At 37.2% G+C, this 26,708-nt stretch overlaps 1 protein-coding gene and 1 long non-coding RNA gene across 16 annotated transcripts in view; one reads left to right on the forward strand and one right to left on the reverse strand.

Moving 5' to 3' along the window:
* Positions 1 to 7,945, reverse strand: part of LOC147916163 (uncharacterized) — a 76,195-nt gene extending 68,250 nt beyond the window's left edge. Inside the window, exons 1-2 of the long non-coding RNA XR_015553463.1 lie at positions 7,540 to 7,945; positions 5,369 to 5,490 (exon numbers count right to left, since the gene is read on the reverse strand). This is a non-coding gene — a long non-coding RNA (uncharacterized LOC147916163). The remainder of the gene's footprint in view (positions 1 to 5,368; positions 5,491 to 7,539) is intronic.
* SUPT20H (SPT20 homolog, SAGA complex component) overlaps positions 7,747 to 26,708 on the forward strand; it is a 47,731-nt gene continuing 28,769 nt past the window's right edge. For 3 of the 15 annotated variants that reach the window (XM_087436170.1, XM_087436177.1, XM_087436178.1), the window contains exons 1-13: positions 7,747 to 7,980; positions 9,380 to 9,523; positions 10,124 to 10,221; positions 12,852 to 12,887; positions 13,521 to 13,579; positions 13,839 to 13,905; positions 16,270 to 16,399; positions 17,387 to 17,490; positions 19,783 to 19,899; positions 20,022 to 20,075; positions 22,345 to 22,484; positions 25,534 to 25,690; positions 25,788 to 25,844. In XM_087436170.1, coding sequence (XP_087292296.1) covers positions 10,219 to 10,221; positions 12,852 to 12,887; positions 13,521 to 13,579; positions 13,839 to 13,905; positions 16,270 to 16,399; positions 17,387 to 17,490; positions 19,783 to 19,899; positions 20,022 to 20,075; positions 22,345 to 22,484; positions 25,534 to 25,690; positions 25,788 to 25,844 — 924 coding nt within the window. In that variant the 5' untranslated portion in view covers positions 7,747 to 7,980; positions 9,380 to 9,523; positions 10,124 to 10,218. The other 12 variants (XM_087436176.1, XM_087436172.1, XM_087436179.1 and 9 more) reach the window with 12 other exon arrangements.

Consider the following 26,708-nt stretch of genomic DNA (forward strand, 5'->3'; position numbering starts at 1 on the left):
ACCTTTGGTACATCAAGTTAAAACGTTGAGTTACCAGAAACAAGTAGAACTAGACTTAGAGTCCTCAGCATACGGGCAGTAGCTAAATCCATGAGAGTGGATGAGTTTGAGCCAGAATCCTGAGATAAACTATATTTACATTTGGCATATATTGGCATGTTGCATGTATGTGTGTGCATGCACATGTATGTATGTTTCACTGTTTACTGTGGACATTTTCAAACATATCAAAAAATGGAAATATAATGAACCACTAATACCTCTCAGTTTCAATAATTACCAACAACTTACCATTCTTATTTCATCTACCATCTCCTAATTTTTTTATCTTAAGTATTTTAAGCCAGATCCCCAAATTCGTAATTTCACCTGTAAATGTGACATTTTATATCTCTAATACATAAGGTCCATTTGTCTTATTCTCATAACCAAAAAATCACTATTCCACCTAATGTTACTGTATTAGTTTGCTAAGGCTGCCATAACAAATACCACAGACTGGATGGTTTAAATAACAGAAATTTATTTTCTCAGAGTTCTGGAGGCTGGAAATCCAAGATCAAGGCTAGAGCATGGTTGATATCCTCTGAGGTCTCTCTGCTTGGCTTACAAATGGCCCCATTTTCGCTGTGTCCTCACATGGTCTTTTGTCTATATGCTCGAATCCCTGGTGTCTCTCTGGGTGTCTTAATCTCTTCTTGTAAGGATACGAGTCATATTGGAAAAGGACCCACCTTAACAGCCTCATGTAACTTAATCACCTCTTTAAAGGCCCTGTCTTCAAATACAGTCACACTCTGGGGTACTGGGGCTTAGAGCGTCAACATATGAATTTTGGGGGGGACACAATTCAGTCCTTAACAGTTAACAGTAATTCCTTAGTATCATGCAGCCAGTTCACGTTCAGTTTTCCTACAGGGTTTACCACATTGTGTACTGGGCAGATTGTATTATTATACTACCACTTATGTTACACTGTGCCTCTTTTTTCAAGTAAACTGCTAGTTATAGCTACCAGTGAAACTATTTCATAAATAGTAATAACACGAAATACATCACATCAGGAGACATATAATACTGATTCTCTCACTTTTAGTATTGTTAAGATTGATCAGGTTGTCCTCCTGATCCATTCCTTATAAAGTTCCTTTTCAATCTTCCACCTAAGAGTTATTTGGCAACCATTAGTGATTATTTCCTCAGCTGTGTCCCGTCTACTACGAGGCCCATCAAAGGCATTCTTCATTTCTGTTTTGGTGTTTTTTACCTCCACCATTTCTTTTTGGTTCTTAGGATTTTCATCTTTCTGCTTAAACTGCCCATCTGTTCTTGCATGCTATCTACTTTACCCAGTAGAGCCGTAAGCATGGTACTCATAGATTTAAACTGCCAGTCTGATAATTCCAACATCCATGCCATCTCTAGTTCTGATGCTTGCTCTATCTCTTCAAACTGTATTTTTAGCCTTTTAGTTTGCCTTGTCATTTTTTCTTGATAGCTGGACATGATGTACTAGGTAAAAAGAACTGCTGTAAATAGGCCTTTAGTTATGTGGTGGTAAGGTTCGGGGGGGCGGGGCGTTCCATAGTCCTATGATTAGGTCTCAGTCTTCTAGTAAGCCTGTGTCTCTGAACTGTGAATTTAACAAGCACTTCTCAGACTCCCCCACCCATAGGTGGGACAGGATGGCTAGAATGGGCTAGATAGAGGTGGGTACAGTCGTCACTCAGTATCTGTTGGGGATCGGTTCCAGGAAGCCCCACAGACACCAAAATCTGAAGATGCTCAAGTCCCTTAGAGATAAATGGCATAGTACAATGAATACAGTTGGCCCTCCATAACCACGGGTTTTACACCTGTGGATTTAACCAACCTCAGATGGGAATGCAAAACCCATGGATAGGGAGAGCCAACTATATTTCTTTTTCCCCAGGTAAACTAGGCTCTGATAAAACTCCAGCAGATTAGGCTCAGGTTAACTAGCTTCCCCTGAGGGCAGGCCTTGTTAAGAACAGAGTGCTGTGGTGCATTTTAAAATGGTTCCTTTTCCCCTCCTCCTGCCTGAAGCACAGGGCAGGGGATTTTTCTCTGATAGTCACTATGAGAACCTGATAGAGCTCCTGGAGGTAAAATTTACAAAAGCGTGGGGATTACCTTGTGACTGGGTGCTCCTGGAATATTTTTTGTGTGTGAGGAAGACCAGCCCTGAGCTAACATCCATGCCAATCCTCCTCTTTTTGCTGAGGAAGACTGGCCCTGAGCTAACATCTATTGCCAATCCTCCTCCTTTGTTTTTCCCCCTTCTTCTCCCCAAAGCCCCAGTAGACAGTTGTATGTCATAGCTACACATCCTTCTAGTTGCTGTATGTGGGACGTGGCCTCAGCATGGCTGGAGAAGTGGTGCATCGGTGCCCGCCCAGGATCCGAACCCGGGCCGCCAGTAGTGGAGCGCGCACACTTAACCGCTAAGCCACGGGGCCAGCCCCTGGAATTTTTAACTCTCCGAGTTGTCCACACTGAACCTCCAGCAATTCATCAATTACAGTTTAGGTTTCCCTTCCTCAGCAATGGTTTCCATGGAGGTTACTGCTTCATTAAGTTGTGATTCTATACTCACTTGTCAGTCTCTCTTATTTGGGGACAGCAGTTTGCCCTTTTTACTTGTCAGGATGAAGTGGTAACTTTCAAGCTCCTTACATGTGGAACTGGACAGATTACTGCCTAGAAGCATTATTTTCTTACAGGTTGCAAAATGGTGATAGTCTATCATTCCTCCTTTATTTATTCACTGGACTTTTTCTATAAAAAGTTTTCCCTCATCGGCAATTTGGTTACTCCAAATTTCAGTTTGTGTAGGAAAAGGAGGACAATTTTGATTTTTTTTTCTTTTTTTGATGAGGGAGAGTGGCCCTGAGCTAACATCTGTTGCCAATCTTCCTCTTTTTGCTTGAAGAAGATTGTCCCTGGGCTAACATCCACACCAATCTTCCTCTATTTTGTATGTGGGACGCTGCCACAGCATGGCTTGATGAGCAGTGTGTAGGTCTGCACCTGGGATTTAAACCGAGAACCCCAGGCCACCGAAGCGGAGCATGTGAACTTAACCACTATGCCACCAGGCTGGCCCCACAATTTAGATTTTTTTAACCTTTATTTACCAATTTCAGAATAATAAGTTGGTGTCCTAGCAATCTTAAATGTAACCAGTGAGTTTAAGCATTATTAAGATTTCATGTATTTTTAACATATTTGATGTGTTTCAATACATTGCAGTAAAAAATTTTTTTGATTCTCCTTGGTGCTCAATTATTCCTTCTTTTGCCAGCAGGAGCCCTTGAAAACTGAATACTATATCATTGCCTGCAGAAACACACACACATGCACACAAAGCCAAAAGATTCAGAATACACGTCTCCCCCTTCTCTCTACTACCCCATCTCATACCCCAGCTAGTAGACTATGTTACATCTGTTCACGTTCCACTGGTCAAAGCAAGTCATGGCAAAATGCAAAGTCACTAGAGTGGGAAAGTATACTCCACCCAAACTGAAGCCATGAGAGCCATGAGAAGGGTAGGAAATTTTCTTTTAAAAATTGTGAACTAATACTACTATCTACCACAACTGGGAGTAATGGTTGGCTTTATGTGTCAACTTTGTTAGGCTATAGTGCCCACTTATCTAATCAAACACTAATCTAGGTATTGCTGTGAATGTATTTTGTAAATGCGTTTTTCATCTACGATTGGCTGACTTTAAGTGAAGGAGATTACTCTTGATAAGATGAGTAGGCCTTTTTCAATCAGGTGAAGGCCTTAAGAGCAAAAACCAAGGTTTCTCACAGAAGAAGAAATTCTGCCTCGACTCTACCATCAACTCCTGCCTGAGTTTTCAGCCTGCCATACAGATTTCACACTTGCCAACCTCCACAACTGCATGAGCCAACTCCTTAAAATGAAGAAAGGACTCTAGCCAGAGGAATTCGGCAAGGAAAAGAATTAAAAAGCATACAAATTCTAAGGAAGAAGTGAAACTATCTCAGTTAACAGATGACATGATCCTCTATATAGAAACCCTAAAGAATACACACACACACACACACACACTATTAGAGCTAATAAACAAATTCGGCAAATTTGCAGAGTACAAGATCAACACTAAAAAAAACAGTTGTTTTTTAATACACCAACAATGAATAATCTGAAAAGGAAATTAAGTAACAATTCCATTGTAATAGCATTTGCTATGGACTGAACTGTGTCCTCCCAAAATTTTTACGTTGAAGCAGTAACCCCCAATGTGATTGTTTTTGGAGACAGGTCCTGCAAGGAGGTAATTAAGGTTAAATGAGGTCATAAGGGTGGGACCCTAATCCCAGAGGATTAGTATCTTTATAAGAAGAGATACCGGAGCTCACTCTCTCCCTCCTGCTCTCTCATTCCCCCACTGTGTGAGAACACAGTGAGAAGGCAGCTGTCTACAAGCCACGAAGAGAACTCCTGCCAGAAACCAAATTAGCCAGCACCTTGACCTTGGACTTGCCAGCCTCCAGAACTGTGAGAAAGAAATTTCTGTTGTTTAAGGTACCCAGTCTGTGGTATTTTGTTATAGCAGTCCAAACAGACTAAGATAGCATTCAAAAAGATGAAATATCTGGGAATAAATTTAACTAAGGAGGTGAAAGACTTGTACACTGAAAACTACAAAACATTGCTGAAAGGAATTAAAGACCTAAATAAATGGAAAGATATCACGTTCATAGATTGGAGAACTTAATATTTTAAGATACCAATACTTGTCAAAGTGATCTACTGATTCAGTGCAATCCCTATCAAAATTCCAGTGGCTTTTTTGCAAAAATGGAAAAGCTGATCCTCAAATTCACATAAAATTGCAAGGGGACCAAAACAACAGTGGAAAAGAAGAATGAAACTGGAGGACTTACACTTCCCAATTTCAAAACTTACAACAAAGCTACAGTAATCAAAACAGTGTAGTACTGGCATAGGATAGACATATAGACCAATGGAATAGAATTAATAGTCCAGAAACAAACCTATACATCTATGGCCACTTGATTTTTGACAAGGAGGTCAAGACCATTCACTAGGGGTAAGAATAGTCTCTTCAACAAATGGTTCTGCGACAACATGCAAAAGAATGAAATGGAACCCCTACCACACAACATATACAAAAATTAACTGAAAATGGGTCAATGGCAAATAAAAGAGCTAAAACCATAAAACACTTAGAAGAAAACATAGGGGTAAATCCTGTAAAACCAAAACTAAAATGGAGTCACGTATATTGGAGACAAAACAGAATTGGCCAATGCAGGTGCATTAAAGAAAAATGAAACTTAGCCTTACCTAACATAAGCTGCAGGAATTTACAGTTGTTCTCAGAAATTAGCACAGGATGCCAGCCAATCCCCAAATGCCAAGTCTGTTCACATCATCTTTAGACTTCCTTGTTCCCCTGACTCAGTTACCTTGACACAAACAAGGAAGAACATCACTAGGCAACCAATCAGTTGAAAAAGCCAAATAACTTCCGCATTTACCCCATAAAACCCTATACTCTGTGAGCTACGAAACACATTGCCCCTGTAGCCTTGAGTTTCCCAGCTTGCCGGTCAAAAGCCTTGTAATAAACTCATCTTTCTGCTTTGTTTTCCTCAGTGTGCAGAGCTTGGTTTTCAACAATCCTTATGAACTTGGATTTGGCAATGGATTCTTAAGTATGACACCAAAAGCACAAGCCACAAGAGCAAAAGACTTCAAAAATTTAAACGTTTGTGCATCAAAGGACATTAGCAAGAAAATGAAAAGACAACCTACAGAATGGGAGAAAATATTTGCAAATCATATATCTGATAAGGGTCTGGTATCCAGAATACATAAAGAATTCATAACTTAAACAACAAAAAAACAAACAACCCAATTAAAAAATGGGCAAAGGACTTGAATAGACAGTTCTCCAAAGAAGATATACAAATGGGCAACAAGAACATGAAAAGATGCACAACATCACTAGCCACTAGGGAAACGAATATCAAAACCACAAGATACTATTTCATACCTACTAGGATAGCTATAATCAAAAAAACAAGTGTTGGTGAGGATGTGGAGAAATTGCAACCACCATACATTTCGGTTAGTATGTAAAATGTCTCAGCTACTGTCGAAAACAGTTTATCGATTCCTCAAATATTTAAGCATAGAATTACCATATGACTCAGCAATTCCACTCTCAGTTATTGACAAAGACTCTCTCCTTGACTAAACTTCAGTCAGGCTCCTCTAAGCTCTCCAGGCCTCTACCTTAGCATCCGCCTTGTGGGACTTATACCAACCAGTTGTAGCAAGAATCCTGCTAAGTCAGCTTAGAGAGAACCCGCACCTGGATATCTGATCACCCTCAGTATCTGATTAAATTCTTGATCTCCCACCCATGGTATCTGATCACCCTGATCTGCCTTCAGTCAGAATTCTCTAAAGTCAATTTAGCCACAATTCCCCCCTTACTCTTGATATTTCCTTTTAAGAAATTTCCATCCACTGACCCCTACCCTGCTCCTTGGCTATCAATTCCTACTTGTTCATGCAGTATTTGGAAGTGAGCCGAGTTCTATCCTGAGGTCTCTTTTCCCCTATAGCAACAGTTCCTGAATAAAATCTGTTTTTACCGCTTGAACTACTGTCTGGCTCTAGTTTTCTTTAACACTATATACCCAAAAGAACTGAAAACAGGGACTCAAACAAATACTTCCACACAAATATTCATAGTAGCAGTATTCACAATAAATAGCCCAAATGTGTAAACAACCCAAATGTTCATCAATGGACAGATGGATAAAACTGTGGTATCTACATACAATGCAATGGAATATTAGCCATAAAAAGGAATGTAGTACTGCTAGTTGCTACAAGGTGGATGAACCTGAAACATTATGCTAAGTGACAGACACAAAGAGGTCACATTCCATTTATGTGAAATATCCAGATTATTATGTGAATCCATGGAGTCTGAAAGCAATTTGTGTCTGCCAGGGTCTGGGAGAGAGAAGAATGGAGATTAACTGCTCAATGGGGGTGATGAAAATGTTTTGGAACTAGACAAAATTGGTGGTTGCACAACATTTTGAATGTGCTAAATGCTACTGAATTGTACACTTCAAAATGTTTCCTTTTATGTTCTGTGAATCGCACCTCAATAATAATTTTAATAATTGTATAATCCAACAACCAAAGTTGTTTAAAGGTGCAGAATTACAATCATACATTACAATGTGTGGTCGTTTAGTCTCTGAATTTTTACAACTCTTCAGTGAGGTTTTTTTTTAGCTTTACATTCATTGGCATTTGATATACTATTTAAGGCTGCAGGGCTTGGACTTCGTCATGTAGGAATATGTAGGAATAGCGTCGTTCCCTTTCTATTTGGATGGGCTGAGCAACAAGGCAAACTAGTTCCAAGTTTCTTCCACTCTAGAAACTCAACAGGGCACCCAAGCCCCCAAATAACAGCGGCATCCTACCTCACACTTTATGGAACTGGAGGCCAGACCCCGCCAAGCAGCTCGTGGGCCCCGCCCCCTGCTGGACCTGAGTCACGACTGGCCTCGCGGGGACCCGCCCCCGGCGGCACCAGACGCGGCCCAGCCTTCTCAGCTCCACCTCTTCCGCCCGCGATCGCCGGCGCGTCCCGCCCAGCGCGCCAGTCGGAAGGTGGGAAGCGTAACAGGCCTTGGGCCGGGCTGCGGCGCCGCGCCCGCGAGGGGCCGTACGGAGCGAGCGGCGGGCGGGCGCGCAGCCGGCAGCGCGGGGCCGAGCCCGGCACGTCGCGTCCCGGCCCAGCCAGCGGCGACACCGTGGGGGCCAGCCCGACGGCGGCGGCCCGCACAGGTGGGCGGCGGCGCGGGCGAGTGGCGGCCCGGCGGCGGGCGGGTTAGGCGCGCGAGATCTGGACGGGGTCAGAGGTGAGCGAGCGGCTTCCCGAGTGGCTGTTCGCTGCTTTCCGGAGCCCGCGGGAGGAAGACGGTGTCCCTGGAGACGCGGTGGGCCGGGCCGAGCTAGCCGCGCTCCCTGCGGTCGCCTCCGTTGCCTCTTGAGGTGCTGGCAAACCACGCTTTTCATTTTATTTTTGAATTTTGGGTTCCAGTTATTTCCGGGAACTCGCAAGAATTTGTCTTAGCGCTTTGGGGCGGGTGTCTTGGGGTCAATGTTGAATAAAGGCTGTTCGCTCCGCTGTTACGTTGCGGCGTTTTGTAGGTAAAACGTAAGTTGTTAGAAAAGCTCGAGCGGTTGGAAGAGACTCGGGTCGATCAGGGAAATCAGTAGAATCGATTGCGACATTTAGAATTGGATTAATTACTGGTCCTCGCCATGTTTACCGGGCGTTCAGTAATGAACTTGGTGAAGAGCTGCCCCTGGAAGCCATCTCCCGTAACCGCCGCACGGGAGAGGCTGCGTTTCCCTGAAACAATACGTTCAGGTTCCTGGTAGGACTCAAAATAGGAAGATTTTCGAAATTTGAGTACAGTGTACGAATGTTGACAACCATGATGTAAAGTTAGGTCAAAATTAAGAAAAAAATGTATTAGTCTAAGCAGAATCGAGTTTTTATTTTAAATGCTCTGCTTTTAAAAAATCTAAAAACGGACGCTGGATTCAGTGGTCTGACGGTTCTAAGATTTAGTAGAAAGAATCTAAGATTAAAAATTGAGAGAGGTCTGAATTCCAGTATAGTTGTGTGGTCTTGGGAAAGTTGTTCTGAGTGCCTTATTCTGTAAAATGGAAACGACAGTGATTACAGTTGTTTTCTCACAGGATTCTAGTAAATTCCCTATACAGTCAGAATGTTTGCTTTGTAAGTGGTGTACGTAGTTACTGGTTTTGGTCTGTAGTAGTTAATTTAAAGTCACTAAACTTTCCTCTGCCCCATCCACCCCAATTTAGTGAGGAGAGATTTAGTTTTAAAGTCATCGCATTTTGCCTGTAGATAGTGTACCTTCATCTTTAGAATCACTGGTCAAAATTTTTTCAGTTTAATTCATCTTAAGTCTCCTATGAGCTCTTCGAGGGTAAGATTAATATCTTATTCGTTTTTTTAATGATTATTCCTGGAACCGGTATGGTGCCTGTCACTTTTTGGTGGGTTTGTTTTTTTTCCTGTTTTCTTCCCTTTTTTTTTTTGTTTTAAACTGAAACTGCAAAACCTAAGTTTTGGGTTTGCCAAAAACAAACCAAAACAATTTTTACGTGGGAAATACTGTTTTCTGTCACTTGATGATGTGCTTTTAGCCCAGCTGTGTCTGGGTTACAGGGAGTTAGGTAAAGAATAAGATTAAAAATAAGCTTTTTTGGCATCACTCTCAGAGCAGACATGTACCTCTCTGTGGGAGGCAGAAAGGATACAGCAGCAGACTTCAGCACTGGCAGCACCTTTGAATCACCTGGGAAGCTCCAAAAATGCTGATTTCTGGGCTCTACTCCAGACCACTTAGCCAGAATCTCTGGAGGGTAAGGCATGGATATCCCACTTTTTAAAGCTCCCCAGGTTACTCTGTGTTGTAGACAGGGCGAGAACCTGTGTGTCAGAGGAATGAGGTTCTTCAGAAGTGTATCAGGTTTGCTTGAGGAGGGCAGGGGCTGGAGGGACTGGAGCTGCATCTGCAAGATGTAGCCTGGGGTATTTGACGGAATATCGTTAGAGGACTTCTGTCAGCAGATATGATGGGATGTATGATTTGTAAAGTGAACCTTACTGTGACCAAAGCCAGTGAGCAGGTTTTCAAAATAATCCGAGGAACAATGAGAGCAGCAACAATGATGATAGAAGAAATTCAAAAACATTTATTCTTTTCTCTCCTGGATGTTAAATATTTTTGAAGAAAGTGAGTAATGATTTTAACCTGCAAACTGTATTTTGCCCTACCTAGTTAAAACTATACTTCTCGACAATGAATGGATAGATCGTGGTACGTGAATTTTGTTGTTGCTGATTATTAAAAAGAGTGTTAGAAATATATATGCCTCAAATAATTTTTCTAGTTAGTTACTGAATCTCGTTTCTCTTAATAGCTTTATGTTAATATGGGGTTTTTGTTTTTGCTTTTACAGTACTATAAGATTGATATTCAAGACATGGTTTTCATCCCACTTCATCAACGCACATAAGTTTTCTCTTCTTTTTGGACCCGTTTTTTTGTACCACAATGGTAAGCTACAGCTCAGTATGTTCATATTTGTGTTTTAGAATGTATTCTTCCTTCATCTCCGTAAAAATATTTTTATTATAGGTACAGAAATAGTCTTAAAAGCTGCCAAAGTTACCCTAACCAGGAAATTACTTAGCAGTCACATTGCTGATCTACAAATCTACAAAATAGGAGGTTCATCTCTCAATTTAGTGTTATAATTATCATATCCAAGTTATACAGATAATCTATCTGTTCTTATCTTTGTGAAGCGTTAAAAAATGTTTACTTCTGTTTACTTTACCGTAGTCCAAATCATTGGCAAGGAGGGTGCGTATAAATACAAATAATTTGGGGAGCACAGGTTTCTCGTGTTTTAAAGTTCGTCTTAATTTAGATTTTTTTTTTTTTAATTTACAAACAAATGTAACCTGCTTACTGCAAATGACTTTTTAGGCAGCATCATTGTTAGCCTTCTGATGGCACATTTCTGTTCACTGACTTACAGTCACTAAACATACTGAGGGCTGGGCATTTAACTTTTGCCATTAAAAACTTAAAAGACGGAAAGAATCACTTTCTAATGTGTCAAAGCAGCAGCAGCATTTGACAATGAGAGAATAAATGAACACTGACCACCGTGTTGAATAAACCTCAGAAAACATTTATCTTCCTTCTCCTCTTGGGATCTTGCTTGTCTTTCTCTGCCCTGTTAGAGAAAAGTGGAGCTGTTGCCAGTGGGATTCTGACTTAGCCTTAGACCTTTTGAAGTTTTGATTTCAGAGGAGGAAATAGTCACTTGAGAAGACTACTTAAAATTGTCCTAGAGTATATATTTGATTGTTTTTATTATAATTTTTTATATAAACTTACTTTAAGGTTTTATGGCCGAAATAATTCTAAGAACCTTATGTATTTGTCAAGAGTATATATCCAGAGTTATATTTTTGTGCTGGAAAATGGTTTATACTCAAGAATGTCATCTTGAATCCTGGGAACCAGTTTCATTGGGAATCTGCTCCTTATAAGATTTTTAAATAAATTCATATAAATTTATTTTAACTGAACCTTTTGAAATGATGGCAAATTTCAGACTTTTTTCACTTATTACGTTTTAGGTGTTTGATAATGTGGGTTGTTTTTTATTACAGTCTAAAAAGGCTGGCTATTTTTGTAAACATATGAATTCTCCATCCTTAGGACTACGGTGGCAGGGTCACTTAAACCTTTCCATGATTACCAAAGGCTGGCAATATTTATTCTTCCCATTACCCTGTTAGGATTTTGATGGGTGCTGAGAATTTTTACCCCGTGCAACTTGGTAGGTTGAATTATTAGAGTCTACAAAATAAAACAAATATTTAGGTCCTTGTAAATAAAAAATGAAAATTCTAGGGCCGGCCCAGTGGCACAAGCAGTTAAGAGTGTGTGCTCCACTTCGGCAGCCCGGGGTTCGCAGGTTCGGATCCCAGGCATGCACCGAGTTACCGCTTGTCAAGCCATGCTGTGGCGGCGTCCCATATAAAGTAGATGAATGGGACGAATGTTAGCTCAGGGCCAGTCTTCCTCAGCAAAGGGAGGAGGATTGGCATCGGATGTTAGCTCGGGGCTGATCTTCCTCACCAAAAAAAAAAAAGTGCAAGTTCTGTGCCTCTCATTGGAATTTAAAATGACTGTCATTGTAAGTGAAAAATACTATAACCCCATGTGGTACTCAAACCACAAAATGAGAAAGAGAAATCATTGGTGTAATATTTGCTTAATTTTGTTTAAAACTTAGTACTTTTTATTCTTAGGTGTCGTTACAAAGGAAGGCTTTACGAATGAGGAAAACAGAACTTACCTTGTTATTTCTCCCTCTTGCCTTAAAATAAGGTCTTCAAGAAATGGATGAGGAGTGGGGATCTACAGTAAACTGTACATGTAGTAATAATAATATATTTGATCAATTCCGAGATGAATTTTCTTTTACAGTTTAATATTACTGAATTGATGAGTCTACAATCAGTGATATCTTACAATTGTGATTGGCGGCACTTTTTTCTTTCTTGATGTTACCTAAAATAATGATGCGTGCTTATAATTGATGGTATCTTAAAGTCATTGAAACATGGTGGTGATAGCCATCATTTCTTGCATATCTACTAGGCACTGACCTAGAAACATTATATTATAGATTCTAAGTTAATGTTAGCTACCCAGCATAACAGCACCACCATTTTCAGGATTCCTAGCAGATTAGGAGGGTTTAGTCTTCACTTTACTTTAATGGCATACTTGATGGCCAGTATATTTTCCTGAATGGTGCTCTTATACTATTAAAGAAGTTAAAAGTTTATAAAACGGTAGTACTTACCATAACCAACCGTCGGCCCTATATCAACCTCACAAGCACTGGCCAGAGAAAACCATTTTAGCTTTTCTTACCTAATTTGTTGTCATAATCAGGTGCCCAAGACTGCCATATTTTTTCTTTCTACTCTGTCTTGAGCATACGATGGAGTGGGTGGAGGAGAGAAATAAAGGAAAATATGTTAGACTTGTTTTAGAAAATAAAACATTTAAACACTTAATTAGAGATGTTATATGTATATTAAATTATCTTTTGTGAAAATAACAATATTATCAAATACACTATTTACTTTTTACAGCAGCAAGCTTTAGAACTAGCTTTGGATCGTGCAGAGGTAAGGCATGACTAAGTTACATATTGAAATGTTGTCTTTGACAAACCTCAGTTTGTATGTGATTGTCAAAGTAGTACATTAATATTATTGTAGGAAAGTATGCAAATAATTTTGCTGTAAATATATAAAAATACCAGGTGATGTTTGGATTATCTGTTACTTGGAATCCTCAGATAATAATGTTGTGGAATAAATAGTATTTGAACAAGGATATAGAATTTCTGAAATTATGTTTTCTTGTTTTGACAGGTTTTCTATATCCTATATTAAAGGGGAAAATAGCTCAAAAATATATAGAGTACTTGCAATTAGATATGCTATGCATATTCTGAACAGCCATAGAACATACATTGAGAATATTTCTGACCCATGAAATCACAGTTGTGAAACTATATGATTTTGCTTATAGCATTGAAATATCGTGCTAAATTTTAGTGCAGTTTAAATTTCATTTGTTTGTAACATATATTTAGAAGTTAAGTAGTTTTTCCTACGAGGTATAATTTAATATGAATCAAAGACTTGAGTGACTGAATAGCCTTTTTAGCCTTACACATGTTTTAAATATACTTAATACAGTTGTTCATGCACTAAGCAAAAAGCAAGCTGTTTTCATAAACTTTTCTTTTTTAGTATGTCATTGAAAGTGCCCGACAGAGACCTCCTAAAAGGAAGTACCTATCTAGTGGAAGGTATGAATACTTAATTAATTGATGATATCTTAGACTTATTGAAATATGATGCTAGCCACCATTTATTGCACTCGTACTAGCCTCTATGCTAAAAATGTTGTATTACAGGTACTTTGCATGTATTAGAAATTTCTAAGCTACCATATCCACACCCAATTTTTGGGAAATTGGGAAAAAATTAACAAAAAATTCAAAGTAAAGTTTATTTTACAATTATAATATTCACATTATTTTGTATATTGTCTTTATTAAATTTTAGAAAATCTGTATTTCAAAAACTTTATGACTTATATATTGAAGAATGTGAAAAAGAGCCTGAGGTTAAGGTAAGTATACATTTTTATGTTATTATGACTTCTGAAATGTAGAGGAGGAGAGACATTTGAAGGAGTTAGCTTTGAAGGAGATAATGATTTTATATTTTGTGAGTGAGCTAACATGTTTTCTAGCCAGACTCTAGCCAGTTCTGCAACTGACCAAGAGCCCTGGCTCATCTGGCTTCAGGCAGAGAGCACCTGCTTAGGTAGGAGAAGGAAACAGTGTTTACTGAGGAACAGAATATCTCATTGGGAAGTCAGAAGAAAGAAAGCCACCCTGTATGTTATCTTTTGCTTCTTTCTCCCCCTGCGAAGTGATTTGTAGGTAGACTAAAGACAGGAGAAGAAAAGTAGCCTATTTCCTCATGGTGATTTGCACTGGAAAGTTAAAGCTATTACAGGACACGTAGGAAATTCAAGTGTGACAATAAGGTGAATTTGGTCACAAAAATTAGTTCAAGGCCAGGTTAACTTAATTCATGTTTATTTAGCATAAAAGTATGGGCAGTAGAAATGTAATAGAAATTGGTTTATTGACATCTTTTGGACCTTTGAGTTGTAAGGGCCTAAAGGGCTCTATGAGCTTCTCTTGTCTATCTTAAAAGGTAAATACCTTTTAGGCAAAAAATTAATGGCATTTCAGTAGTATCTAGCCTTTAAAATCTTAACATTAGGGGGGAAAAAATGATTGTTAAACTATGAATAAATCTTATGGTATGTTTTCCATAAGTTTTATTGAGGTATAATTGACATACGATAAATTGTACGTATTTAAAGTATTAGTTTTGATATGTATACACCCATGAAACTTTCACCACAATCAGTATAATGAACATATCCATCACCTCAGAGACAGAACTAAATAGGAGAGATACATAAATAAACATTCTAAATTGGGGTTGGCAACGATTGTCTGCCAGCCATGTTTTTGTAAATGAAGTTTTATTGGAATCTAGCCACACGCATTGGTTTATGTCTTGTCTGTGGCTAATTGCGAGGTACAACAGCAGAGTTGAGTAGTTGCAACGTACACCATATGACCCACAAGCCTAAAATACTGTCTGGCCCTTTCACCCCAGTACTAAATGGGAACCAACTAGTTTTCTTTTTTTTTTGTGAGGAAGATCAGCCCTGAGCTAACATCCATGCCAATCCTCTTCTTTTTGCTGAGGCAGACTGGCTCTGAGCTAACATCTATTGCCAGTCCTCCTCTTTTTTTCCCCCAAAGTCCCAGTAGATAGCTGTATGTCATAGTTGCACATCCGTCCAGTTGCTGTACGTGGGACACTGCCTCAGCATGGCCGGTGAAGCAGTGCGTTGGTGCGCGCCCGGGATCCAAACCCGGGCCGCCAGGTGCGCACTTAACTGCTAAGCCACGGAGCCGGCCACTACTAGCTTTTTTTTAAACATCAAAGTGGTTAAAAGTTGTTTTGCCTTTTTTTTTTTTTTCCCCAAAATGTAGTTTTTTTATTCTATGGTGACATTAGATCAAGAATTTATCATTTCTCTCTGCATATGACTATATATATATTTAAGATAAGATACTAAACGCATTTGTTTTTTGAGATCCTGCAGAAATATTCTGTTGACTCAGATATCTTTTGTAAATAAAATTTGATGAAAGAAGTTGTTGTATTTATAATTGGGTTTCATTTTTACATCATATGCATTTCTAAAATAATAAATTTTGATATATGTATTATATTTCCTGATGGATTTTTTTTAATAGTGGTTTCTAAGGAGCTATTAAATGTAATTTGAAGAAAATTGCTCAGATTTCTTTCTCTTACCAATTAGATATTTTTAGGTTTAACATTTCAGCTAATTAAGGCTCTTGAACTTGTTTGGATCTAATTTAGGCTATAAAATATTTAAGAAATGTGCATCTGTAACAGTACAACCAAAGAGAGTGCCCCAAATTCTTTATTTATATAGATTTATTTATATAGACTTAATAGAAACTAATTATATAACATCTATGTTTTATATATTTACATTTATATTTACATACATTTTATATATTTATATTTACATTTTTACATTTTACTTATTTAAATATTTTTATTTTAATATTTTCTACTTATGTACTCAAAGGTACATATTGTATATTTAAGTATTTTTCTTGTTTTATAAATCACTGGTTTTTCTTTGTCATATGAGTTAATTTGCATGAAACAGAAATAGATCAAAATTGAGTTTAGATAGATGTTCCATACTTGGTGGCTGTAGTGTTTGTGAGTCTTCCCCATATATTCAGGATCGTAATGTAGAAGGGTCACTACAAGATTAGTTCAGGTCTGATTATTGTAAATCGTAGCATTTTTTGTTAAGGTTATGCTGGATTATTTTCATGAGCTCTGCTTCTTTTTAAAGCAGAAATTAAGAAGAAATGTGAACTTGTTGGAAAAGCTTGTTATGCAAGAGACATTGTCATGTTTAGTGGTCAACCTATACCCAGGAAATGAGGGATATTCTCTGATGCTCAGGGGAAAAAATGGATCAGGTAAGACCCTCCAGAGAGCAATGGCCACAAAAATCCCTCTTCCAGGCAGGATGTGCTATCTTTTAGAAGTAATGGTCTGTCCTTCAGCTCAGTGATGACTTGATAAAAGAAAACTTTGAGCCCAAATTTTCCTCTTTATGATGTTTTGTTAGAATATTAAAAGTTATCTTTAATATGATTAGCCTTCCTGAATATGCATTTGAAAAGTATTCTAATTGAGATAGGTCTTTGAAGTTCAGTTATAAAAGAGGTAATTTTTAAATAATTGTCAAAATTTCCTTTCTGTTGCTGTTTATTTTTTAGGATAGCATAAGGTGTTTTTTAAGTTACATTTTTTCTTCTGCATTTTGAATATACTCTTGAGTCTGAAACCTTCAAAATTAAACAGACTCACTGCCTTTTGAATAATTTTCATATGTTAGTATTTTATTTCTATTAATGTGAATTTGAAGACAGTTTTAAAATAGAAATTACTCTTAGATTTCACTAAAGAGACATCTGAAAATTTGATATGGTGATGATAAATGGGTTTTACAAGGAACTCACCTAATTAAGAATTTTTTCTTGTGTTGATAATTCTAAAATGTAAAACCATGAGAATTTCATAAGTAAGTGACCATTTTTGAGATAAGGTACCATATTATCACTCTGGTTTCCAGATTAGATTAAGCAGTCTTAAGGAACTTTCAGTTACCAATGTTGGAATTGTATCAATTCTGATTATTGTAGTGCTCTCTGTGATTTGTATTGTGATTGTTATGCCAGATGTTTTTCCGTATTACGTTAGGCATTTTTCTCCTTTCTGGTCTAAAATTGTATATAGTTTATCAAGTCTTTTAGCAGTATGTAAAGTGATTCATTTAGAAAAGACTTAAAGATTTTAGGAGAACCTTTGGCTTTATTCTCTTTTTTATGAAAAGTCATTTAAATTACGCACCTAGGCTTTTCAAAGGTGAGCCTGATCATTTTCTATATTTTAAAATTAAGATTCTGAGACCATTCGACTGCCTTATGAAGAAGGAGAATTGCTTGAATATTTGGATGCAGAAGAATTACCTCCTATTTTGGTTGATCTCCTAGAAAAATCTCAGGTACAAAATTTTTCTGTTTAAAATGTCCTTAGATTTGTCAACTATATGTCATTTTGTGATAAAGGATATTTAATTCTGTTCTCAACAGTGCTTAGAACATGGAATGAGACGTCATACATAGCTATATGAAAATTGGTTTGTTGTGGGATATTTATCTTTTAGGCTGTACTGAAATATATAGGTTTAGTTGATTCTTCTAAAATTGATATAACAATTAACTCATCTACTGGGAATCTCTCTATAGCTACAATCAAGTTATTATAGAAGAAATTACTCCCTTGGCTTCACTCCACCCATACTATGTACTTTACTGAGGAAAAAGAAGCCATCAGATGGGAACTCTCATTTCCTCCTAGCACTGGTCCACCAGCATCCCCATATGTCTGTCCACACTTTCTTCCTGCCTTCCTATTAAAATGAAGTAAGCTGTTCCTAAGGCACTCTTTCTACTTGTATTCTGGATTCTCCTCCTTCTCCTTAAGGACTTTCAACGATAACCTCCCTCTCTTCTATCTTCTATTTTCCCCTCTCTATTAGGTAAAGAATACAAACATATTGTACTGTCTCTCAACTTTAAAACAAAATCCTTTTCTGTTCTCATCTTACTTGGTCTCTTGGCAAAGTTCAATGCATATGATTACTTCCTCTTTGAAACACCCTTCTTTTGGATTCTGAGATGTCACATGCCTGGTTTGCCTCTTCCCTCTCTATTCTTGCTTGCTTCTCTGTTTCACCCATAAATGTGTGCAGGGCTTAGTCCTAGGCACTCTTTTCTTTAGTAACATTCTCCCTGGATGATGTCAACCAGCTGTGAGTTTAAAAATGGCATTTAATCCCTTGCTTATCTCTCACGATGACTGTTCCACCAATGTCCAAACTTATATGTTTACTAGGATATAGAACAGGTTCTTTAAACTTAACATGACAGAACAGAACTTTTTATTTTATCTCCCAAACCAGTTCCATTACCAGTGTTAACAACCTAATGGATGACCCTACTCTCACCTTTCACATTCAGTCTCTCAGCACATGTCAGCTGTACCTTCAAAATATGTGATCGTTGACCTGCTATTGTTACCTTGCTGAACTCCTTCCTTTCATTCTAGAACTCCAGAAATCAGTTCTCCGTGGATAGCCAGTTAAGCTTAACAAAACAAAAATAGAAGAACAAAAGCAAAAAAACAAAGTTCCCTGCTTAAAGTTGTCTAGTGTCCCCTCATTGCACAAATCCCTGCCTTCCTGTTTGTCTTCACCTCCTGATTCTCGTACCCGCTCACTACACTCCAGCCATCTGTGCCTTCTTTCTGTACTAAAACACACCAAGCTTATTCCTACATTATTCATCTGTTATTCCTTCTATCTGGAATGATCTGTCCCAGATGTCTGGTCCTTTGGGGTTCAGGTCTCAGCTGAAACATCACTCTCTCAGAGAGGTTTTTGTCTGAGCACATAACCTAAATTAGCCCTTCCCTGTTTTATTTCCTTTGTAGCATTCATCACTATCTAAAATTATTTATTTGTGTACATGTTAATTGCTTATCTTCCCACACTGAGAGCAGTTGTTGTCTCACCCACAGTATCTGTGAAGCTTCTGGGATAGTGCCTGGCACATAGGTCACATTTTAGTGGCTCAATAAATAGTTGTTTAAAAGCATGAGCATGATAATGACTGATAACATGGAGGTCACAGTACTCACTAAAAGTTCTGAATGGGTGAAAAAACCTAATACTATGAGTGACTGTGGCAAGTGATATCAGCAAGACTTGAATGATTAGAGTTCTTACCTTTGGACTTAGAAAAATGATTAGAAAATATATTTAACAGAAGATTATTATTTGAATTTATAGTTAGCTTTCTTCCTCTTATTAATAAAGACTGTTTTTTGGAAATTCTAGCAGAGCAAATATAGCAGTTACATAGCTGAATCTCTGGTAGGGTTGATTGACAGTTTATAACAATGACGAAGTTAGCAAAGTATAACAGTGAGCCAGTAAGTGTCAAGAACAGCAGTTCTAATGATTTATAACATTAATAGTGTATAAATGCCAAAAAGTCAATCTATAACTAGAAACCATTAAACAGTTTTAAGCTGCTTCTTGAGTCATAGTGATAAACATAATTATTTTCCTTCTGAAAGGTTTATGTAAATCCACCAGGGACATCCGTTTGAGAGTATGTGAGTGGCCAGAAACATTGTATAATAATGTAAAGAACCTAAAACATTCAATATAAACCCACTTATTTAGGCTTTTGAAAAATGACATTTACTTAAATATTTTCACTCAAAACAGGTTAATATTTTTCATTGTGGATGTGTCATAGCAGAAATACGTGACTACAGGCAATCCAGTAATATGAAATCTCCTGGTTACCAAAGTAGGCACATTCTTTTACGTCCAACAATGCAGGTAAAGAATGTTTACTTAAGAAGTATTGTTTTAGATTTTATTTGGGGTTTTATTTATTAAATGTCTTTATATGTTTGTATGCCTATACATTAATGTGTTTTTTAAATTTTTATTTCCTCTAGACTTTAATCTGTGATGTACATTCAATTACAAGTGATAACCATAAGTGGACCCAGGTTGGTGGTTTGGTTTTTTAATCCCAAACAGGCAAAATATAGGATGAAACAATACTTATCATTAAGTTTAGCAACAGATATTTTCTGCTCGTAATTTTATTCATGAGTAAAGTTTGGGATACCTGTATGAGCTTTAGAAGTTAAGGATCTCTTCATACATGCAGTAATTCCTCAAGGAACTAAAATAGTTCAGTCCCAGTTGCTTTAGGACATGGTGAAATAGGGTCAGGTTGACTTGATCTGCCTTAATGGTGAAACTTGGTTTTTTATCCCCTCTCAAACAGAAGAAAAATGTTTTGTTTGTACCATGGGTACAAATAAATATTGATTTTCTTTTATCTAGGATTCTAAAGCCGGCCCAGGTTTTTTGCCGTTCATACTGGTTGCAGCACTAGGGGACCACTCTTACCCCTGAAATAGCCAGTTAACCCTCCACTGCTGGCTCAGTATATCTGAGGTGCCCACTCACAGGAGTGTTCACTTATTTCTCTGCTTCTATAGAGAGGAGTAGTTACTAAAGAAAATATCAATAATGACAGTTATTCTATCTGAAATATTATAAAGTAGAATTCAGTTCAGTAGTAACTATCAAGTGTATGTTACTTTGGGCTATAATCTTTTCATTCAAAAGAAGGTTAAAAGTTATTAAAAGAATATTCAGTAATAAAAAAACTCATTGGTCATCATTGGAGGTTGCTAGGGTATCAGTTTCTTACTCTGAAGACTGATAAAGGGAGAAACAATAGCATTTATTCAGCCTTTCCTGTATGAACTGTATGTTAGGTAGCCTTCTAACTACCTAAGGAAAAATTCTTCTTTAGAAAAATTCCAGCTAATAGGTGCAAAAGAAATGATAAACTTTTTAAAATATCATCAATTTGGAAATCTTACTGAATGTGTACAGCTGTAATTCTTAGATGTGAACAACCATTAGATTATAGGTTCATGGGAATTGTTATAATACAGAGATGTGACTAAGCCCGCTTGTGTAAAAATGGGGCACATCATTGTGTGCCTTCTGATGCATGAGAAAGTACACAATAGTACTAATGGAAAACACGTCTAAAAAATAGAACCTGAATTAAATCAAGCCTCTACATCTAACACTTTATAGGAAATTCAAGAAATGTCCTATAGAAAATTTCCTATAGAAAGGAAGCAATTAAAGGGCATGATGAGGAAGCAACTAGCTAGGTCCAGTTAAATGATAGCATGAGGAAGCAGTTAGTCAAATCCGACAAATCAATTGCATGAGAAAAGAAAAAAAAAATGGGGTAAGAGGTGATCATTACAGAATAAAAAAAATGTTTGAGAGAGAGAAAAACCAAATACAACACATAGACCTTGTTTGAGTTCAAATTCAAACAAACAAACTAAAAAATACACTCTTGAAATAACGAGAAATTTAAATCTAGACTGGGTATTAGAGGTCCTTAGCAGTTAGCAATGCATGCTGAAATATTTCAGGTTAAATATGTCAGAGATGTATTTTGAATTACTCCAGCAAAACAAAAACAGAAAAAGGTTGAGAGAGTACAGTAGTTAAATGAAATTGGGTGTTGGTACATGTGTGTCGTTACATTTCTGCTTTTATGTATTTTTGAAAATTTCCATAATAAAAAGTTGAATGGAACTATTGAAAGGAGGAAGGTTTTTTTTTTGCAAAAATTCTTATTCAGCAATATTAATTGACTAGTTTGACTTCAAAAAGTTTATAGTTATTAAAATATTTCGGAGATTAAGTGAAAAAATAGGGTTCAGTAAAGTAAGTTACATGATACCAGTAAAAAGCTTGTATGCACTTTGGAATTTGGTTTATAAGGTTTACACATTATTAGTGTAGTCATTTTTATTGTAATGAAGTGAAGCTGACTGTAGAGTGCGACCATTATCTCTTAGTTACTGAAAGTGCTACAATCCATCATGATTTTGTAAGCTTTGTAGGAGCAGAGGATTTTATTTGTTTTGCTCACTGCTTGATCCCCAGCTTCTAGAACAGTACCTAACACATCGTAGGTACGTGGTGAAGTATTTGTTTGATTAATGAATAGGCACTCTTATAATTTGACCATTTTGTATGCTGTACAAATTTCCATTAGTACTTTGATTATGCTTTCAAATTTCTAAAGTTTACATGCTAAAGTTGGAACTTGAAATACTCTATTTTACTGTAGTCCTTAGCAGAGTTCCAAGCACTATTTCTAGATTAAGTGGTAAGTATGATTTGAAAATCTTAAATCTGGTATTGACATGCTCTTATACATTTCAGGAAGACAAACTTTTGCTTGAGAGCCAACTGATCCTGGCAACAGCTGAACCACTATGTCTTGATCCTTCTATAGCTGTAACCTGCACTGCAAACAGACTGCTCTATAACAAGCAAAAGATGAACACGCGCCCAATGAAACGGTAGTTACATTTGTGGAATGATAAACCAAGAGATACTCCTAGACGTGTAGCTCTAAATTTTGCTATTTATGGTCTGTATGTTAAGTACAGTATGTTAAGTGCTCTGATTTTTTTGTTTGAAAATAGTATTTTTAATTGCCTTGTATTACTGTTTTTGTGTAAGTATTAGGATTTTTTAATACTCTGCCTTATTTTTTTTTCTGATTTTTTAAATATTTTATTTTGGGGTAAGAACACTTGACATGAGATCTACCTTCTTAACAGATTTTTAAGTGTCCAGTGCAGTATTGCTAACTAAAGCACAATGTTGTACAGCAGATCTCTAGAACTTAATTCATCTTGCATAACTGAATCTTTGTGTTTTTGTTTTTACTGTGGTAACACTGGTTTATAACATTATAGAAGTTTCAGGTGTACATCATTATATTTTGATTTCTGTGTAGATTACATCATGTTCACCACCCAAATACTAATTACAATCCATCACCATACACATGTGCCTAATCACGCCTTTTACCCTCCTCTCTCCTTCCTTCTCCTCTGGTAACCACCGGTCCAATCTCTGTCTCTATGTGTTTGTTGTTGTTTTTATCTTCTATTTATTAGTGAGATAATACGGTATTTGACTTTCTCCCTCTTACTTATTTCACTTAGCGTAAAACCCTCAAGGTCCATCCATGTTGTCACAAATGGGTGGATTTCATCATTTCTTACAACTGAGTGTCCATTGTGTATGTATACCACATCTTCTTTATCCATTCGTCCCTTGATGGACACCTAGGTTGCTTCCAAGTCTTGGCTATTGTGAGTAATGCTGCAGTGAACATAGGGGTGCATATATTGTTAAGCATTCATGTTTTCACATTCTTTGGATAAATACCCAGCAGTGGAATAGCTGGATCGTATGATAGTTTGATTCTTAATTTTTTGAGGAATCTCCATACTGTTTTCCATAGTGGCTGCATCAGTTTGCACTCCCACCAGCAGTGTATGCGAGTTCCCTTCTCTCCACATCCTCTCCAACACTTGTTATTTCCTGTCTTGTTAATTATAGCCATTCTGACGGGTGTGAGGTGATACGTCATTGTAATTTTGATTTGCATTTCCCTGATAATTAGTGATGTTGAACATCTTTTCATGTGCCTGTTGACCATCTGTATATCTTTGGAAAAATGTCTGTTTGGATCTTTTGCCCATTTTTTAATTGGGTTGTTAGTTTTTTTGTTCTTGAGTTGTGTGAGTTCTTTATATATTTGGGAGATTAACCCATTATCAGATATGTGGTTTGCAAATACCTTCTCCCACTTGTTAGGTTGTCTTTTCATTTTGTTGATGGTTTCCTTTGCTGTGCAGAGGCTTTTTGGTTTGATGTATTCCCATTTGTTTATTTTTTCTATTGTTTCCCTTGCCTGGTCAGACATGGTTCTTGAAAATATGCTGCTAAGACCAATGGTGAAGAGCATACTGCATGTGTTTTCTTCTAGAAGTTTCATCGTTTCAGGTCTTACATTCAAGTCTCTAATCCAATTTGAGTTAACTTTTGTGTATGGTGTAAGATAATGGTCTACTTTCATTATTTTGCATGCGGCTGTCCAGTTTTTCCAACACCATTCATTGAAGAGACTTTCCTTTCTCCATTGTGTGTTCTCTCTGCTTTATATTGAAGTGATACATCGTCTACATTCTTTTAAAGAAGAAACTTCTTAAACTTAAACTTTTTAAACTTCCTAGAAGTTTAGAGTCTGTTCACCCGAAAGATAGAGGTTGAGAAAAGACAAGTATGAACAGAAACAATTTCTTTATTACTCCCTCATATCCTGTAACCCATTTAATTTTTCTTAATAGCATTTTTAAAAAACAATTTATAACTTATTTTTAAGATTTGGGAAAATATCACAGTTTTAAAAATCAGTCTATAACTAAATGCCTTTTTATAACAGTAGTTTGTTTGCAAATGTTTTAGCTATCTCTGAATAAAATAAAAGAGCACATATTAACTTGGACTGTAGGTAATAGTTGGCTTATCACTAAGTTCTCTTTACATTACTGTTTGAGTTGCCCATTTTGGATCTTTTTTCAAGTTTGAAAGCTCTCAAAAAACCTATCCATTTCTAAATTCCCTGATTTACTATTGAAATAATATGTGCTGAGGAAAAGGTACAGCTTTGGAAATAGTGAAATCAGTCCATATAGGATCTGTCAGCAGTCCTATAAAGTCTCCTTGTATCTCTGTCCACATCTCTCCATGCCCACTTCTAATACCTTAGTCCAAGCCACCATCTTCATCTTGACTTCTATAAGAAACTCCTACCTAACTGGTCTTCCTGCTTCCACGTTTGCTCCCCTCTGGCCTTTTCACCATATAGGTTAACCAGAGTATTCTTTTAAAAACCTCAAAGTAGATCATGCCACCACTTGCTTAAATTCCCCTAACAGCATCCCTTCACACTTCACATTAAATCTAAACATGTTATCATTGATCTGCAAGGCCCCTTGTCTGTCTCTCTCTGACCTCATCTCCTTTATGGGCCCTGGTGCTCTAGTCACACCTACCTTTTTTTCTGTTTTTAAAACAAACCAAGTTTGTTCCTGCCTCACCACCTTTTTAAATTCTTCTCTCTACTTCAAATACTCATTTCCTGATCTTTCCATAGCTAGTTCCTTCTCATCATTCACGTCTCAGCTCACATGTCATTTCTTCAAAAAGTCCTTCCCCAACCTAATGTTGGGGGACCTAATGTCCCTACGCTTACCACAGTTCCCTGTTTTTTTTCTCCCTACTATTTATTGCTTTCTGAAACGATCTTACCTGTGTACTTGTGACTGTCTGTCTTCCCTCTGGGCTAACAGCTCCGTGGTAGCAGCAATTTTGTCTGTCATGTTCATTTTTGTTTCACCAGTGCCTAGAACACTGCTTGGCCAGTGATAGTGTTCTACAGATGTTTATGATTTAATTACATATTTAATGTTTATTAATTTAATTTAAATGCATGTATATTCTGAGTTTCTTTTATTAGCTTTGTTTAGTTCAAATTTCTTAATATTTCAGGTGTTTCAAGAGGTATTCCAGGTCCTCTCTGAATCGACAGCAGGATCTGTCTCATTGTCCACCTCCTCCTCAGCTAAAGTTACTTGATTTCTTACAAAAAAGAAAGGAAAGAAAAGCAGGTCAGCATTATGACCTCAAAATTTCTAAAGCAGGAAATGTAAGTATGTATTCTTTTAAATGAAACTTACTACTATGCCAAAAGCCTTGCCTTATTTTGAATTTTCAGTATATTTACACTGTTTCTCATTTTTCAGTGTGTAGATATGTGGAAACAGAGTCCTTGTAATTTGGCCATACCTTCAGAAGTGGATGTAAGTCAATTCATGAATTGCACTTATTTTCATGTAAGGTTCCTAAGTTTAGCTAACAGTAGCTTATAATTTTGGAAAACAAGGAATGTTACATCTTTTAAAAACAAAATAATTCTTTTTTAAAAAAAAAGCAACTGGTCATTTTTAGAAGCTATGTTTTACTTTCACATTAAGTTGTATAAGAATATAATGCTTTAATGTAGGTCTGTGTTTAGAGCAGGAGTAATAACTAAAGAATTTCAAAATGTGGAAAAAGATGGTACATATTACATAATATGCATAAAATGCCTGTGGTTTTTTTCAGAGTATTTCATCATGATTTCCTGATAATGCTTCTTTCTTCAAACTGATCAAATTTTAAAATTAAGGCCGGCCTGGTGGCATAGTGGTTAAATTCACACGCTCCACTTCGGTGGTCCAGAGTTTTCGGGTTTGGATCCTGGGCGTGCACCTACACACTGCTCATCAAGCCATGCTGTGGCGGCATCCCACATACAAAAAAATAGAGGAAGATGGGCACAGATATTAGCTCAGGGCCAATCTTCCTCACCAAAAAAAAAATTTTTTTAATTAATAATATTGGAGCGGTGGCCAAGATTAGGAACCTCTGGTGGTATTCTTTGCTGATGGGTAATTCACGTGAACTGTAAATGATCAAAGACAGGAAAGAGATCTTTTGGTGAGAGGTCTCATATTCCTTTTATTTTCCTGTTTCTTTTTCTTGTGTTCCTTTTTATTTTTCACTCAGCTCTTTACAGTTGGTTAGTTATTTTAACAGATGTTTGCCCTTCTTCTTTCGCATCCTTCCCAGGCTAGCACATGTACTATTCTTATTATCTGTGATTAAAAAAAAAAAAATTGTGA

This window comes from Ceratotherium simum, chromosome 10 (genome assembly GCF_057802395.1).
Source record: "Ceratotherium simum simum isolate JZ-2026a chromosome 10, ASM5780239v1, whole genome shotgun sequence".
Classification (NCBI taxonomy): Eukaryota; Metazoa; Chordata; class Mammalia; order Perissodactyla; family Rhinocerotidae; genus Ceratotherium; species Ceratotherium simum.